This window comes from Globicephala melas, chromosome 2 (assembly GCF_963455315.2).
Source record: "Globicephala melas chromosome 2, mGloMel1.2, whole genome shotgun sequence".
In the NCBI taxonomy this organism is placed as follows: Eukaryota; Metazoa; Chordata; class Mammalia; order Artiodactyla; family Delphinidae; genus Globicephala; species Globicephala melas.
This window is the reverse complement of record NC_083315.2, coordinates 79,468,454-79,487,508: the sequence shown is the minus strand read 5'-3', so window position 1 is coordinate 79,487,508 and position 19,055 is coordinate 79,468,454. Positions and strand designations below refer to the sequence as shown.

Sequence of the window (19,055 nt, the reverse complement as noted above, 5' to 3'; positions counted from 1 at the left end):
AGTCAGTTTACCTTCTGGGAATTAAGCTAGTAAAATAGGCACTTGATGAATGAGATTTGCTCTTGCAGACCTTAGGCATATGACATGCACGAGTCAAGAGACATATCCAAGTTCTCATCCACTATTCTAGCATATAATTTCCACTATAAAATACAAATTCTATTGTGAAAGAAAAGCAACAAAGCCTCATTAAGATGGGAATGCTTGGCAGTCAGCTGGGCTCACTCACTGGGCTTTATTTACCCCAACTTTAAAATATGTAATAGAAGTGTGGTTCTGTCTCCCACTTTAGGAGACTAAGACCCTATCACTTTCAACTTCAGTTGTGAATGTTAAAAAATTTCATCATATTGATATAATTGTCCTTATAAAACATGACTTCCTGAGAATTCCCTGGTGGTCCAGTGGTTAGGACTCCGAGCTTCCACTGCAGGGGGCACAGATTGGAATCTAAGGTCCCACATGCCACACAGCATAGCCAAAAGAAAAAAAAAAACATGACTTCTTCTTTCAAGTTAAGAACATGAAAAACAGATTTGGAAAATCTAAAAGCAATTAGACTAAATGAGAAAAGGAAAGAAAGGGGAAAAAAAAGCTGCAGCCTAATCACTGGTTTTAACATCTGCAGGAGAAAGCATAAACAAAAGTAGCTGGCCTAAAGAGAGAAATCCAAAATTTAGAAAATTTTCAATGTATATCAGCCTTGACCAAGGGAGATAGTACCCCAGGGACTGAAAGCACAGACTGCATTATCTTCTTAGAGCTCAGTGAATGAATACCCTGGGGCTCTGACTCCATGCCCATCAAGGAATCCTCTGCTAAAATTCCACCTCCCCGCTCTCCCTCATGCCCTGTAGCTTTGCTACTGTGAGACTGTGCTGAGCAATGAACTGCCATCATATTTATTATTATACATTAAAGAATTGTCATTCTAGTTTAAATATTCATTTCTTGGGTGTTTGGTTAGTATGACTCAGTTCTCAAAAGGTTGACAAACTCTGGCCTCACTGATAAAATCGAAATCTAGTCTTTAAACCGAAAAAGCTGAGGCTCATACGCTGGTGCCCTCACCTCCACCCCCGCTGCAGCTTTGAGGCAGAGCTTAGCAGCCAATTGGCCTTACTTAAAAAATGACACATCCTTTTGCCTCTAACTACATACATACACATGAGATAAAATAAAGTCTTATTTAAAGTCCTTATTAATGTTACTTTGAGTCTTCATAATATCATTAAAATAACGGAAAATGTTAACAACATAAAAATCAGCTAAAATTTGACTTAGAAACCCCACTTCTGGAAATATATCCCATTAAATAACACTAAGTATTAAAAAAAAAACTTTAGGTTCATAGTTGTGTTAGTCCTAAACTGAAGCATAAAAAACAATCCATATATTAAGCCATAGGAAAATAATTCATATCAGTATAGTATATACACAGTATAGAGCATGATGCAGCCATTAAAAAGAAACAGACATTATTATGAAAATATGTTTACATAAAAAATACTACATTATATATATGCATATAAATGCCACAGTTGCAACCTGAGGAGGGGATAACTTGGAGGTGTAGATGACAGAAGAATGGAAGAATCCCTTAAAGAAATCAGATTAAATTGCTATGTCATGTTTAGAACTGAAAAATAATCAAACTCATGCAAATTTCTGAGACACAGGTTAACGTGGCTTGAGAAAATGAATGTAAACTCCATCATTGTGTGTTAACTGAGGCCTGGAATCCTAAAGAGCTAGTGACCCTAGAGATGCTGAGTATACCAAAAGAATTGCCCAAACAATGATCCAGTTTTTCTGATGGTTTTGGGTTTACTTGTAATCAGCATTTTAAAAAGAGGTCAAATACCCAAGTGAAAAAAAAATTGATCCCAACCACAGAATATAATTTTCCCCCCTTTTCATTGAAAACCATCTAGAATTCAAGGATTAATATAAAACTGGCTCAATCTTGATAAGCCGGGACCTGTCTTATCAAAAAAGAATGCTATAGTCATTCAAAACTAATAATCACTCAAAAAGTTATCCTGATTCACCCAAGATCGCTTGGTAGGTACGTCTGGTAGATGTGATCATCCCTGAGTTCTTATCTTTGTACTGATATTTAATGGCCACATATTTATGAAAGCACTTTACTTCTTACTCAGGGTTGATAATGTTCTTCGTGAGCAGCAGCTTGATTTGAACTTACCTTGCATGAAGACTCCACCTGCAGACCAGGGCAAGGTATTGGCCCAAACTGGCAGGAGCTGGGGGACCTCTGTTCTACACTTTTGTGCTTACGTGTCTCTGAGGCAACTGGAAGTACAGATTCAGGCTTTAGAAGCTGTGAATCATCACAACAATTAAGAATAATCCTTGCTCTTTCTCCCCTTTCATGTCTTTCCAAAGTGCCTGGAAAACAAGATTAGAAATAAAAAATTGTGCAAAATATTTACCCCCAAATAATGAAAAGAAGAAACCACTTGTAACACAAAATCACAACTCTTTAAGTTATCATGCCTTACTATCTCCTTGCAACCAAAAAACAGCCTGGAGCTGTCTCTAAATTATTCAAATCATCATATTACAAAGGCTGAAATTATAGACTTGAAAAGCTCATCTTCCTCTTTGTGCTTTTTCGTCCACTGAAATCAACAGGGCATTCAATAGTCGTTAACAGTAAAATCTCATTATACAGTATGCAAGTGATCAATAACAAACAACTATGGAATATTTTAGTGCTGTCCCCTAGTGTTCCAACTCACAAACAACAGAGAATCCACAGTGCTTTGCTTGGGTTCCCAACCTTAAAATGTTTCTATTGGTAATACAGCATTTACGTGAATAGGGGAAATAAGAACAGAGATGCCCGAGTACCCTCAGCTTCAGGAATTCAGGCCACTCTAGGGTTTTGTTGCTGGTGGTGGTATTGCTGATATTGTTGCTGTTATATAATTTGGCTTTTATTTCTTATTTTATTCGGAGAGAAAAACATTATTTTGCCCTCTTCTCTGCCATTCTTGCAGTTTCAGAATTTCAAAGTACTGGCAATTTCAATTTACAGTTAAAAGGAACAAGTATGAAATAGAGCAAAAGTATCAGAAAATGATTCACAGAGAGTGTTTTTATAAAATACAATGTTATGACACTCAGTGGAATCTTTAGGCATCTCCCTGTGAACTGCTTTCCCTAGTCCCCTAGAGGGCATATTTCTGGCAAGTTATACCACACCACAGCAGCTCCACTACCATCCAGTGACCACAGCTATAACCTCTCCAGCAAGGTCAGGATCTTAGCCCTGGGGTTGGGGAGGTCTCTTCCTTGGGCAGCTGTCTCAGCTCTAGGGTAATGGCTGCTCCTTAAATCTGCTATTCCTATACTCTTTAGTTTTCTTTAGTTCTTATTAACCTGTCCCTCCCACTGAAATTCTTTATGGTGGTTACTAATTTTTTAATGTTAAATGATCTCTGTTCAAATTACTATGTCATTTCTCTCTCCTGATTATATCCTGATTAATATTAATATATCACAGTAAATCACTTCTGATGCAGAATGTTCCTTTAAATATATTCCTGGAATTATGGAATTTACATGACTTCAGAGATATACTTAAATTGTTAGAGAGGGTCAATAGCAAGAACAGTAGTCCTAATGTAAACAGTAACCTAGGTGGCAGGGCAGACCCCAAGGAGGTCCAACACAGGATGCCTTTTTCATTTCTAATAAGCTGCCTTTGGCAAGAGACAGAATAGTCACTATTGCCTGATATTAAAGAAATATCAGAAACTGAAGGCTTACAAAACTGCTTAATTCAACTTCTAATTTCAGGGGATCTTTTCCTTTCCAAAGTGAACTCAATGATAATTAGGTTTTGTTTTTTTTTTCTTTTGCACTGTACTACATCAAGAATATGATTGAACTCACACCTACTCTTCATTTGGATCAATCTGAACATGATAAGGAAATATGCAGAGACATATGTGAGTTAAATATTATTGAAAGTGACAATACCATTTCCTCCCTCAAAGTAGATGTGCAAAAAATACCATAAAATCTACCCCAAGTAAAATATTCATTGTATAAAATATCATAAAAAAATCATAAATATCTTGCATTTTTTATATGAGGTTTTATACAATTTGTTTTAATCCTAACTATATAATAGTACATTAGAGAATGGAAACAACCATAAGAGAGCTTAGGACAATTAACATGCTATGGGAAAATGAAGGAAAGATGTTACTGGCAAGTATTCCAAGCAGTTTTCACGGATCCAAAATTACATATTCCTCAAAAAGCCAGTGCACAGAAACTTCAGAAGCAGCCAAGATCCCCTTTGCAGAGCCTAGGTCCATATTGACAATATTTCCATTTGTATATCCTGCTTTCATCACTAATTCAAGCACCCCACAGCATCCCTAATCACATTTTCTTTTTTTACACCAGAACTTTCTCTGTGGCCCCCTTTGGAACCGTGTGCCTAGCTGTGGTCCTCTCTATTACCAAGGTTGACAGCCCTGAGACATCACTGCATGGTGGGTAAGAGCAGACTCAGCACCAGCCTGCCTTGCACTTGAATCTTGGTTTTACCCGTACCTGTTGTGTGGTCTTGGGCAAGTCATTTCATTTCTGTGCCTCAGTTTCCTCATCTGTGCGATGGTGATATTAATCCCTCTTACCTCACAGGGTTACTATGAGAATTCGATTGAGTAGACATGTAAAACGTCTTAGAATAGGTTCTGGCACACAGTGGGTGCTGTGCCATATGACAGTCCTCCTCTGACATCAGTGGGTTCTCACTCAGCTCCTCGTGAGCAGTTTAGCTCTGTGGCTCTGGGATCTGCCTGACACCAGGCCTGAGCTCACTGAGCATAAGATCAGCATGGTCCCCCCGCCTCCTACCTGAGACTCGAAACTCCTCCTTGCCTCTCAGGGTAGGTTATAATCAAAATCAGAGTGGGATTATACATTTGCCTTACTTTTTAATCCTCCTCAGTGAACCAGGCTGGAGTCTGGCCTAAATTAAAAGCTAGATAAATACTTCTTAATGGATTATATGACATCAGCAACCTGGCTAATGATTTTTCACGGTGGCTACACTTGGGATTAAATCCAAACTCCTTGACCCACAAGTCATATTCTCACCCCTGCTTCCTCCCATGTCATCCTCCCCTTGCTCACAAATTAGATTTTTTTTTTTTTTGAGAAAAGATCTTTGAAAATAAATTCTCTCCTGCTAGCTCCATCTTTCTCCTTAAGAATTAGCTTAAAACCTCACCTCCTCAGAGATGCTTTTCTAGAGTAAATTCTCCTCTGATGCATTGTTTTCTATCTCAGCTTCTTTACTTTGCAGAATTTAACACATTTGTAATTGGTATATTTTATCTGCTTACTTAAATGCAGAGCTGTCTCTCTACTTGATGCTAAATTCTTTTTGGCAAGTATGTATTCTATGAGCTTGGTACAAAGCAGAGCTCAATATGTGCTCATTGAATGAATAAAACAAATTTTACCCTTTTCTTGTAGCAGTGGAAGGAGGTGGCTATGAAAGCATCAGAGCATGCCAAGGTCTCAGAAGAAAACACCAAATTATACCCATTATAAACTTCAACCCTAGAGCCCAGGAGGAACCAACACTGGGAAAAGCAGCATTCACATGCCTGACGCCTGTCCCAGGTCTCAGCAGTGTGGCCAGGTCCTTCCTGATGTCCCAAGAATCTGGAACTGGAAACACAAGTAAGTCTCTCAATGACATATTTTAATTTGACCTGTGGAGTAGCCGCTTGCTAGCTACCTAAATGATCCTAATAAAGAGGGCACAGAGGAGATGTTTCTGTTTCCATCCAAACAGACATGAAAAGTTAACAAGTACAGTTCCAGATAGCAATCAGAGCAGAGAGACAAAGGCTTAAGCATTATCAGCAGATGAGTGAGGATTAAATCCCAATGAAAGAATGTCATTTTCAAGAGAGTTTGGAGGGAGATTTGTCAAGAGACCAGCATAAAACCTTTAGCAGTTTCTGCACATAGAGAGGAAAGGAGAGAAGGAAAATTCAGAAGCTGTTGTAAATCAGTATGTTGCTAAAATACAGTCATATTTTAAGTGCATTGGGATTGTCAATTATTTATAAGGCATCTATAGCTTTTTTGTTTTGTTTTTAAATAGGGCAAATAATCTACCTTGTAATGTGCCTGTAATGAAATCTGATTTTGAAGTATCAAGATATTTTAAAGCAAGACATTTACTAGGAAGGATGCTGCCTTCAATTGTGATAGAAAAACAAGGCAGAGGGTAAAGAGAATGCATTTAGATGATAAAATATCCCTGATATGTCATAGACTTGAATATCTACATAAAGAAAAGGAAGGAGTAGTAATATTCTACACTTGATTCCCTTCCACATGATCAGAAGTTGCTCCCTTGATTTTATTTCTTATAATCTTCCCATATTTTAAATACTTGCTATCTTCTATCTAAACAGTTTTTCAGCTCCCACTAATATGCGCTTTCCAAAATCAACAAAATTATCATAGCCTGCTACCAATTAATGAATAGCTTTAAATTACATATTTAAAAGCCCCATCCAGATAAACTTTGCTCTACAACTTAACATCTAGATCAACTAAGTCTGTAGGAAAAGCAATAGCTGTAATCTCATAATGGACAGAAATGGTTAAAAAAGAAAACATAATCACTTGATGAATACATCTGCAAATAATGAGTAAATTAAGATTCAAAAACAATATGCAGATGGGTTAACTTTTTATCACATTGTACAGAAACATTTTATTTCCTTAAAAATTATATGTAAATAAATTTGAGACAGTAATTGATTTATTATAACTTATGGTGTTTTTCTTCAGAAGAACTCTGTAGAAATAGCATTACTACAGAAACATAAAATCCACCCAGCACAGTAAAATCACATATATTATAAACCAACAAATTTTAAACAGTTTGCTTAACCAAAAATTTTTTCTCAAGTAAATATTGTGCTTATTATGGGATTGTGAAAAAATCAGAATTTGGTAAATAATTCCTATTATGTGATTAGTAATTAATATAAATTGTACTTATATGACTAAAGCTTAACATTAAGAACATGTGAGTGGACACATCATAGAGTTAGTCTTTTTTCTACATCAGGTAGGCATTTTCTAACTGAATCCACCACAATATTGGGCAGTAATTAAGAGGACAGTTATATTTGAAAGTGACTCTCTCTAAAAGAGAATAGGCCAAAATAATGGCCTCGCTACCAAATCTTGTAGTCAAATTAATAAAATCACCTTTCAACAAAACAGCTGACTGACAGCTGTAATCCAATTCCACATATCAAGGAATCTGACCACTGGGTCTGTTGTAAGATTTACCATTTATCTTCAGTTACACATGAAGTTCATTGCCTTGCTCGCAGAAGTGTATGGAGATCGACCTGGTGCCCCCTTCCTAACAAAACCATTTCATAGTTACTGCATCTTACTCCAGAAAATGTATAACTGATGGGGGTTCTGACCAGGGACAGGGGACCCTGGAGGTATCAAACTTAGCTAACTAGAAAATAAGGGAAAGATGGGGATAGGTGATGGATCTGAAAACATTAAACGAGGCATGAAGACATGTACCTTCACTCCTAAATGTATTTGAATATAATAAATTCAGCTGTAAAATAGATTGCCAAGGAGGCAGCTCATTTTGCTCTATATAAAAGTCCTAATATGATAAACTCACGATTGGCTTCACATCAACCTTCTGTACTTTAAGGGTGTGTAGAATACATTTTCACAAAGTCTCTGACCACCACGACCTTAACCCCAGCTCTGCCACTGCCTCTGGCACATTCAAAGAAACACTGGGATTTATCAGCTGGGCCACCTCAACACTCACGTCTAATTCTGATCACTGACCTCCAGAAAAACTGAATAAAGGAGTGGGGTTGGGGTGGGGTGAAAGAAAAAAAAGGACCAAAATACATCGAGGTTTAAAGTTGTTGAGGTATAAGGATTACAAATAATGCATTAATTTTAAACAAATTTGAAAAGTAGAGTTTTTTGGATAAGGTATTTACTTATTAAATATTCCTGCTTTTTAAACATGTGCTAACACCATAGAAGCTACTATGAATAAATTTCAATTTTTAACCTCATTCTAAGACTTCATATAATTTTAAAACAAATTTAAGAAGTGGATGTTTATGGAAAAGTATTTCTATATTATGAGACAAAAAATATATTTAATTAAGTTTATAATTACCTATTATATACAAAACATTAAAACTGGGCTGCCTCTAAGTATTGTAAAAGGCCATTCACTCTGTATTTTTGATTCTTTTACACCAGACATGCTTATTTTTTACTTCTAAAATATTTCAAAAATAGACTTTTTCCTTTCATTTTCTTGGTTGAAGGTTAAGTTACTTAGGGGATACAATATCCCTAGAGATTTGACTCTATCATTTATTCACTTCTGTTGTCAGTTAATTTAATTAGGTATTTATTTGCTGAGTTGATCTAGAATTTTTCCTGGAAAAAGGAAGAGTATTGGACAAGAAAAAATCAGAGAACAGTCTCCTGAATAAAGATGCTGGCTGGGTGAGGGGTGAAGTCATATGGAAAGTCCCTTTTTTCTGGAGGGATATGGTGGTCATGGGAGGACAAAAACCTTTTGATTGCAATCAATTTCCCCTTGGTACATGGCAGTGGTTTCCTTTAGGCAAAGAATGGGTGACCAAAGCTCCAGCAGGCATGTCAGCACCAATTCTCAGTGTACCTTCACTATAATCCTGGCACCCCAGTGCCACTTGTACAATTTCATGCCATGTTTCCGTACCCAGTTACCCAAAAAGCTTCTCCTATTTCTTCATTCTTCCATTCTATGGGTTCATTTACCCAGGGGGACCTCGAGACACTAACCTACCTGAACACCAATATGATAGGTAGAATTCTACGAATAACCCCCAATAACCCTCATCTTTTTGTGATTCCTTCCCCTGTGAATAGGATGGTAGCACTTCAGTGATTATGTTGTTACATGGCAAAAACTAACACTGCAGATATAATTAAGGTTTCTCCCTTAAAATAGGGAGATTATTCAGGTGGGCCAGGCCAAATTAGCAAGAGTTTTCTCCAGCTGGTGGAAGAGGGGGACTAGAGAGATTTAAAGCCTAAGAAGGATGCAAAGTGCCATTGCTGGCTTTGAAGATAGAGGAAGTCACAAAGAAGAATCAGGGTGTGGCCTGGAGGAGCTGAGAGTGACAGCACCAACAGCCAGCAAGGACCTCATACCTACAACCATAAAGAACTAAATTCTGCCAAGGACTGAATGAGCTTGGAATTGAATTCTTTCTCAAAGCCTCCAGTTCAGAGCCCAGTTAGCTGAACCTTGAATTTGACCTTGTGAAACCCTAAGCAGAGAACCTAGCTGAGCTCACCTGGACTGACTTACATAACTGTGAGTTAATAAATGGGTATTGTTTTAAGTTGCTAAATTTGTGGTGATCTGTTACGCAGCAATAAGAAACTAATGCAGGTAGGACTTGTGGCAGTACTTTTACTTTGGACCATAGATTTAGACCTCAAGTTTTGTTGTTGTTGTTTTCACTATTTTACATGTGAAAGTCCTGCTTCTTAAGCAAAATAAATAACTAAATATATACATGCATAGTCATAAAAACAAATAAACGTGAAGGCTGTCTAGACATTCCATACTCTTTAATAATCCCCTTCTCCTACGTTCATACTCTGAGTATTAGAAACCAGGAGGAGATTCACTAAATAGCTGGGATTGAGCAATAATATACCACATCAAAAAAATGCCTTTTTAAAACTCTGAATTAGGCTTCCCTGGTGGCGCAGTGGTTGAGAGTCCGCCTGCCGATGCAGAGGACACGGGTTCGTGCCCTGGTCCGGGTAGATCCCACATGCCACGGAGCAGCTGGGCCCGTGAGCCATGGCCGCTGAGCCTGCGCGTCCGGAGCCTGTGCTCCGCAACAGGAGAGGCCACAACAGTGAGAGGCCCACATACCGCAAAAAAAAAAAAAAAAAAAAAAAAAAAAAAAAAAAAAAAAAAGCTCTGAATTATTTCAGAACGAATTATATGTAAGATATATTTTTTCTTCTCCTTTTTAACATCATCATCATCAAAACTGCCATTAGCTACCATTAATTAAGTACGCTTTAATCTTTGCTTAGCACTTAATACACATCTTATTTAATTCTTAATGCAGGAAGGTACCAAAAAACAGAGGTTCAGAAAGGATAAGTTTCAGGGGATTTGTGTGTGCTGTGGTTGAGGAAGTGGTCAGGGAAGGTATTTTGACTAAAAGCTAGGAAAAGGCAAGAAGAATGCTGTGCAGTAAGGTACATTTCTACCACAGACCTTGAGGCTTGGCATCTTCAGGGCTAAGTTTAAAGTAAATCATGTTTGGTTGGCAATAAGGAGAAGAGAACTAAAGAAAGTGTTTGACTGGCAAGGTAGTCAGGAAAATTTTCAACAGGTCATGTAAAAGATGATAAAGATTACAATCCATCTGGCCCTAAAGTATATTTTTAAATGTTTTTGGTACTTCTGAAATATACTATATAATTCAATGTTTTACTGGAGGCTTACAAAATAAATGTAGAACATAGCTTATCTTTCAAGTGATCCAAGTTCATTACTAGACACTTGACAATATTGAGGTTAAGAAGCAGTAATGCCCTTTGGAATTACTGATCAGGACTTTCATGGAATGGCTATTTAGTTTACTTATATAGCCAGTGGTCTTTGGTGTGTTCTTCACTCTATAGAACCATTTCCTTTTTCTTATTCTTTAACCAGAGCATTTTATCCTACTCTTCTCACCACCATCACTGTTTCTATAGCATATAATCCACTGCCACTTCCTCTAAGTGATTTGTATGTAGTTACATATGGCATCAACAATTGTCCTACCCAGTTCTGAATTAGAAAACATTAATGAAGCATTATTCAGCCTTAAAAAGAGAGGATATTCTGACACATGCTACAACATGGATGAACCTTGGTGACATTGTGCTAAGTGAGATAAGTCAATCACAAAAGGACAAATACTGTACTGATTCCATTTTTATGAGGTACCTAGCGTAGTCAGATTCAAATTCATAGAGACAGAAAGTAGATTGGTGTTTGCAAAGGGCTGAGGGGAGGGAGGAATGAAGACTTTTTTAAAATAGGTACAGAGTTCCATTTTTGGAAGATGGAAATGTTCCCAAGATGGTGAGGATGGTTGCACAACAATGTAAATGTGTTTAATTCCCCAGAACTATGCACTGAAAAATAGTTACAATTGTAAAATTTCTGCTATGTGTATCTTACCATACAAAAAAAGCATCTGTGTTGGTAAAATAGGCCAAGGAAAATACAAACAAAAGGAGGACACTGAGAACAGACTCAGGAAACAATAGAGAAAGAGCATACACAAGTAGGACAACCTGGGAAAGAGGGGCTATTGGCCATCAGGAGAAGGCAGTATCATGTGAGGCTGAGGGTGGAGAGAGAAGAGAAGGACACTGATGACAGAGTGCAGACAAGTCAAGTACTTGCCATCCAGAGAATGACAACTGGACTTGGCAACGAGGTGACCTCAAGAACAGTTCCATTAGAATAGTGGAGGCAGAAGCCAGATTAAAATGTGTTAAATAAATGGGAGGCAAGAAAACAAAGACACAGAGTATACATGGCATTTTGTAGAAAGCTATCAAATACTTTGGGGAGAATAACAGACAAAGATAACAGAAACCCATAATTCCTTATTCAAAACATTTGAGGTACTTCCCTGGTGGTGCAGTGGTTAAGAATCTGCCTGCCAATGCAGGGGACACAGGTTCGAGCCCTGGTCCGGGAAGATCCCACATGCCGCAGAGCAATGAAGCTGGTGTGCCACAACTACTGAGCCTGTGCTCTAGATCCCGTGAGCCACAACTACTGAGCCCGCGTGCCACAACTAATGAAGCCCACGCACCTAGAGCCCGTGCTCCTCAACAAGAGAAGCCACCGCAATGAGAAGCCCACACACCGCAACGAAGAGTAGCCCCTGCTCGCCGCAACTAGAGAAAGCCCGCGCACAGCAACGAAGACTCAACGCAGCCAAAATAAAAAATAAAAAAATAAATTTATTTAAAAACAAACAAACATTTGGGACCATAGTGTTTTAGAATTCAGGATTTTTCAGATTTTGCAGAAAAAAGATCATGCATAAATGCATATTGTAAAACAATTATAGCAGAGCCTGGAAGAGCAGACAGTAATCAAACGTGTCATATATGTGCAGCAAAAAGAGAGTACTCACACTTCGTGGAATAAATAACCTCATGTGAATTAAGGTTTGGTTTTGTTGCCTTACCACAAACTAATAAAAAAAACAAAAAACTTTTGTTTTCACAGCTTTTAAGTTTTAAATTGCGGCTAGAAGAACGTGGACCTTTATTCACAATAACTGATAGCCAGGAGGCCAGAGCTAACGAAAAAGATATTTTCTGAAATAAGTTGGTAGGGTGCTCAGTTTTCTATAGTATAGGATATTGGATCATGCATTTGACCTCTCCTTATCTCTATTCAGATAAGCTAAGTCATCTAATTCTAAACTTCCAGTTTTGCTGATTGTTTTATTTATATATTATTAGATTATAATGTATTAAAGATTCTTTTAAATCTAGTATTTAAAGAAAGCAAAACTTGCTTTATAAAAATCATTGATGAGGGATAGTTTCATTAACAGGCCAAACTTGGGAAGGCAATCATGGATGTGAAAAATGAAGATAAGAATATGTTTTAAGAATAACAGACATAAAATAAGAAACATGTAAAATGTGATAATCCTAACTAGACTTAAAACTGATGCTTCTGGAAGTAAGAGAAATGTGATGACCAAAGAAGGTTAACCTCCAGTGCAAATCATGGGTTAAAGGTAAACTGTCTTACCAAACCTTCTTATTCCAGTTCTTTTCCTGGTTCTCAATTTCGACCTGTCAGCATAAAGTACAATTCGTTTAACTAACGTTACAAAAACGACTTGCTATCCCCTCAAACAATGAACAAACTATAAGATGGCATCCTGTGTCCCTCAGTGGAGCTTCTGTTACTCTGACTCTTCCAAGTGGCTGAAACAAGTCCGTTGTCTTCTTTGGCCTAGAGTGGATGGAATCCACCTGCATTTGAATGTGAAAGGGAAAAATAGTGGGCCAATCCTGGCGCAGGACTTTTGACAAGGCTGAGATTAGCAACCAACTTTTTGTATGGCACAAGATAAAATCTGACAACATTCCCGTAGTCAAATTCCCTGCTCACCACCCAAGCCAAGGACTTGACCTTTGGATTTGTTTTCTCCTGATTCAACCCTGGAAACACAAAAGACCTTTCCCATCAAATCCTAACAAGTAAGTTAATGGTGGAAGTTGGATATTATTGATACCCTCAGATGAATCAAGTGCGTTCAATATCCTTTATCTCTCAGCCAAATCAGAGAACCCACTTTCCCAGAGAATAACAATCATTACAGTCCACTGAGTCTTGCTTTTCCAATCGTTTCTGTGGCAGCTGGCTACTGTGAAGTTGTTAGGGAATTGAAAGGAGGCAGCATGGGGAGGGGCAGATGGCTCCTTTGGGTTTATTTCACCAAACATGGCAGCTGTGAAACCCACTAATGTTCCAAGTGTTCATATAAAATGCTCGCAAAAGGGGCCAAGTTAAGGAAGAGCCACAGAGCAGCCTTCCTGATGTGTTCCTCTTTTTGTTGCTATAGAATAAGCTCCTGAGAACATTAAATGCAGATTTGTAACTAACATATGCAGCCAGCACTTGATCCAAAATTTAATCAGACTGCAGGAATAAGCTAAAACTGATTACTGCAAGTATTTTCTTTACTAAAATAAAACCCAGAAAGATAGCAGCTGACAAGGGAAATAATAAAAGCAGTGAAGCATGGCACTTAATTGGTGAAAGTAATTTTAAGAGCAAAAAGTATTTATTTTTATGATTAGAATGAGACTGTATTGATGTTCATATTTTTTTCTGACCATACAAAATGCTCCAAAGACAACCTGCAAATACCACAATATGACTAATACATATTAACATGCCAGAAGATTAAAAAATGATGAAGTTGAATAATACATTAATTAAAATGTATACACACACACGCATATTCCTGTATGTGTGTTATCAGATAAAAATTAATCATATACTGTAGAATTTTAAAAGTCATCTGGGGTATCTAAAAACAATATGGAGCCATATTCACATAAAGTATAATTTTTCAATAAAATGTAGAAAATTGTTCAAATGTTTATAACAAATGAGGATTGAGAAAGAAACAAATCCAAATTTGGGAAAAGAAAATTATTTGGGCTTCTGTTGTTAATAGATTTTCAATGTGATATATGGATTTTTAAAGAGCACAGCAGAAACTACCCCATGAAGATTATTGTTTTCTTGAATTTGTCTACATCCTTGGAATTTCTTTACTTTGAAAGCTTGTAAAATTATAAAATCAAATGAAGATTTATATAATTTCACCAAAGTAGAGGTTCATGTTCACTACATGGAATTACAGAAGATTCCTGTGGGGGGGTGGGCAATACATTCACACGTGTGTGTGTGTGTGTGTGTGTGTGTGTGTGTATTCACATGCATGTAAAAGGAGTCTACCGAGGCTTAATATGGAAGTAAAAGAAAATATACAATGAGACTCATATGCCTCTCTTCAGTGCTGCACTGTTAATTGTTGGATTTAATTTGGTTGAAAAATAAGGTTAAATTCTTTATTATTATTGTATTTTTGCTCTGATATTTTTTAAAAAGGCAGATATCGATTTATACTCCCCAACTGTACTGCTACCATTGAGTAATTCTGATGCATCCCACATTACAAATCATTTAGACCAACAGGGAATTCTTAACCATTTTTGTGCCATGAACCCCTTTAGCAGTGGGAATGCCAATGAACCCTTTCTCACAATTAATATTTTAAAATGTTGGAAATAAAATACACAGGATAATAAAGAATATCAATTATATTGAAATATAATCATCAAAATAATTTTTTAAAAAATTATATGCTTCTTTATTAATGTATTTAAATAGCAAGAACTAGTGGTGGGGCTAAAAGTTTACGACACTGATAAACATAAATGATACTTTGAGATACTGGCAACAATTGTAATGTGATATGAAAATTACCTGTGATGTCTATTGTTGAGAAAGTCACAGGTATTGCTAATACTGCTGTGAAATGATTCCTACATTCAAAATGGAAAGAAATACTTGATTTCATTTAGGGTTTAAAAAAACCTCTAAAGACCCCCATTATACATCCCGGTTGTTATATCAATAATGAAAATAATGAACTAATAATTGGATAATGCCTTATTAAACACTTTCACAAACCAAAATAAATATAAGCATGTCTCTGTATAGATTAATATGTAAAAGGAAAAAACATTAAAATTATAGTATGCTAACCATTAATGATTATCAACAAATTTTAGAATTCTACTGCTTTTAAAAATGTTTCCTTTATACTATCTGTATTTCTGCGTTTTCTTATTTATATTGAGGTGAAACTGACATAACATAAAATTAACCATTTCAAAGTGTACAATTCAGTGGCATTTAGTGCATTTACAATGTTGTGCAACCACCAACTCTCTCTAGTTTCACATTTTTTTCATCACCCCTGAAGGACAACCCAATACCCATTAAGCAATCGTTCCCCATCTCCTGATAACCACTAATCTACTTTCTACCTCTATGGATTTGCTTATTCTTGATATATCATATAAAAAGAATCACAAAATATAAGATCTTTTGTGACTGGCTTCTTTCACTTAGCATAATGTTTCTGAGGTGCATCCAAATTGTAGCTTGTATCAGTTCCTCATTTGGATAGACGATAATTTCATTGTATACACCATAATTTGTTTATCCCTTCATCCACTGATGAACATTTGGGTTGTTTCCACCCTTGGGCTATTACAAACAGTGCTGGTACAAACATTCACGTACAAGTTTCTGTGTAGATATATGTTGTTATTTCTCTGGGTCTATACCTAGAAGTGAAATTGCTGGTTCATATGGTATTTCTGGTTAAATTCTGAGGAATTGCCAAACTGTTTCCTACAGTGGCTGCACCACTTCATATTCCCACTGGCAATCTATAAGGGTTCCTATGTCTCTGCATCTTTGGCAAATTTGTTATTTTCCATTTTTTTTATTATAAATGTGAATGTGATGTGGTATTTCATTGTGATTTTGATTTCCATTTCCCTGATGGCTAACATGTTGATAATCTTTTCATGTGCTTGTTGGCCGTTTACATATCTTATTTGAAGGAATATCTATTCAAGTCTTTGTCCTTTTAAAAATTGTCTTGTTTGTCTTTTTATTATGTTGTAAGGGTTCTTTATACATTCTGGATATTAAACATTTATGAGATATATAATTTGCAAATAAGTTTATCCATTCTGTAGGCTGTCTTTTCACATTCTTCATAATGTCCTTTGATGGGCAAAAGTTGTTAATTTTTATGGAGTCCCATTTATTTTTCTTTTGTTGCTCTGGTTTCTTTTTTATTAGCACAACCATGTGATATATATATATATATATATATATTTATATATATATGTGGATAGATAGAAATAGATATATAGATATTTATGTATATAAATATATGTGTAATATATACACACATATATGTGGTTAATTAATAAAATAAAGCCAGCATTCTCACACATACTAACTTCTCACATCTCTTCTGCAGCATTGTATTAAGTATCATCACCATCACCATGAGGAAACTAAGGCTTTGATCAATTTAGTGATTTGCCAAAAAGTGCACAAATTAAGAGTGGCACAATTTTCTGTCGCTAAATATTGGGCAGGAACATTAGTTTGATAGATTAGGAGTGAATAATGAGTCGTATGGAATGATTTATGCTTACAGAAGCTAAATATTTTTAAATTTTTTTCCCAGAAGAGGTTTTATGTCTTATCCAAACTTTTTCCAAATTCCTTTTTAGTAGCCGTAGATTAAATTATTTTGCATTTTTATTGAAGTATAGTTGATGTACAATATTATGTAAGTTACAGGTGTACAGTATAGTGACTCACAATTTTTAAAGGTTATACTTCATTTATAGTTATTATAAAATGTTGGCTATAGTTCCTGTGTTGAACAATACATCGTTTAGTTTATTTTACATATAATAGTTTTTACCTCATACTCCTCAACCCCTCTGTTGCCCCTCTCCCCTTCTCTCTCCCCACTGGTAACCACTAGTTTTGTTTGTTATATCTGTGAGTCTGTTTCTTTATTGTTATATTCACTAGTTTGTTGTATTTTTTAGATTCAACATATAAGTGGTATCATACAATATTTCTCTTTCTCGAACTTATTTCACTTAGCATAATATCCTCTAAATCCATGTTTTTGCAAATGGCAAAATTTCATTCTTTTTTATAGCTGAGTAATATTCCATTTTGTACATATTGATATATACCACATCTTCTTTATCCATTCAACTGTTAATGGACACTTAGGTTTCATGGCAACTGTAAATAATGCTGCTATGAACTTCGGGGTGCATGTATCTTTTCGAATTAGTGTTTTTGTTTATTCAGATATATACCCAGGATTGGAATGGCTGGGTCACATAGTAGTTATATTTTTAGTCTTTTGAGAAACCTCCTCACTGTCTTCCACAGTGGCTGCACCAATTTACATTCCCACCAACAGTGACGAGGGTTGCCTTTTCTCCACATCCTCACCAACATTTGTTATTTGTGTTCTTTTTAATGATAGCCAATCTGACAGGCGATATCTCATTGTGGTTTTGATTTGCATTTTCCCTGATGAATAGCAATGTTGAGCATCTTTTCATGTGCTTATTGGCCATCTGCACGTCCTCTTTGGAAAAATGTTTATTTTTTAATCAGGTTGTTTTTTTGATGTTGAGTTGTATGAGCTGTTTGTATATGTTGAACATTAACCCCTTTTCAGTCATATCATTTGCAAATATTTTTTCCCATTCAGTAGGCTGTCTTTTTGTTTTGTTGATGGTTTCCTTTGCTGTAAAAGCTTTTAAGTTTAATTAGGTCCATTTGTTTATTTTTGCTCTTATTTCCTTTGCTTTAGGAGACAGATCCAAAAACTATTGCTATGAATTATGTCAAAGAGAGTTCTGCCTATGTTTCCTTCTAGCATTTTATGGTTTCCGGTCTTACATTTAGGTCTTTAATCCATTTTGAGTTTACTTTTGTATATGATATTAGAGAATTTCCTAATTTCATTCTTTTAAATATAGCTGTCCAGTTTCCCCAGTGCCACTTATCGAAGAGACTCTTTTCTCCACTGTATATTCTTGCCTCCTCTGTTGTAGATTAATTGACCATAAATGTGTGGGTTTATCTCTGGGCTTCCTATCCTGTTCCATTGATCTATATTTCCGTTTTTCATGCCAATACCATACTGTTTTGATTACTGTAGCTTTGTAGTATAGTCTGAAGTCAGGGCACATGATTCCTCCAGCTCTGTTCTTCTTTCTCAAGATTGTTTTGGCTACTTGGGATCTTTTGTGTTTCCATACAAATTTTAAGATTATTTGTTCTAGTTCTGTCCAAAATGCCATTGGTGTTTTGATAGGGATCGCCTTGAATCTGTAGACTATCTTGGGTAGTATGGCCATTTTAACAATATCAGTTCTTCCAATCCAAAAATAAGGTATATCTTCCCATCTGTTTGTGTCACCTTTAATTTCTTTCATCAGTGTCTTATCATTTTCCAAGTACAGATATTTTACCTCCCTAGGTAGGTTTATTCCTAGATATCTTATTCTTTTTAATGTGATGGTAAGTGGGATTGTTTCCTTAATTTCTCTTTCTGGCAGTTCATTGTTAGTGTATAGACTGCAACAGATTTCTGTACATTCATTTTGAATCCTGCAACTTTACTGAATTCATTGATGAGCTCTAGTAGTTTTCTGGTGGCATCTTTAGGATTTTATACATATAGTATCATGTCACCTGCAAATAGTGACAGTTTTGC

The 19,055-nt window shown here is 36.2% G+C and overlaps 1 protein-coding gene across 1 annotated transcript in view; it reads right to left on the bottom strand.

The window, feature by feature from the left end:
- Positions 1-19,055, bottom strand: part of WDR72 (WD repeat domain 72) — a 189,700-nt gene that overhangs the window by 131,588 nt on the left and 39,057 nt on the right. The window contains exon 13 of the mRNA XM_030878732.2: positions 2,207-2,409. Coding sequence (XP_030734592.1) covers positions 2,207-2,409 — 203 coding nt within the window. The remainder of the gene's footprint in view (positions 1-2,206; positions 2,410-19,055) is intronic.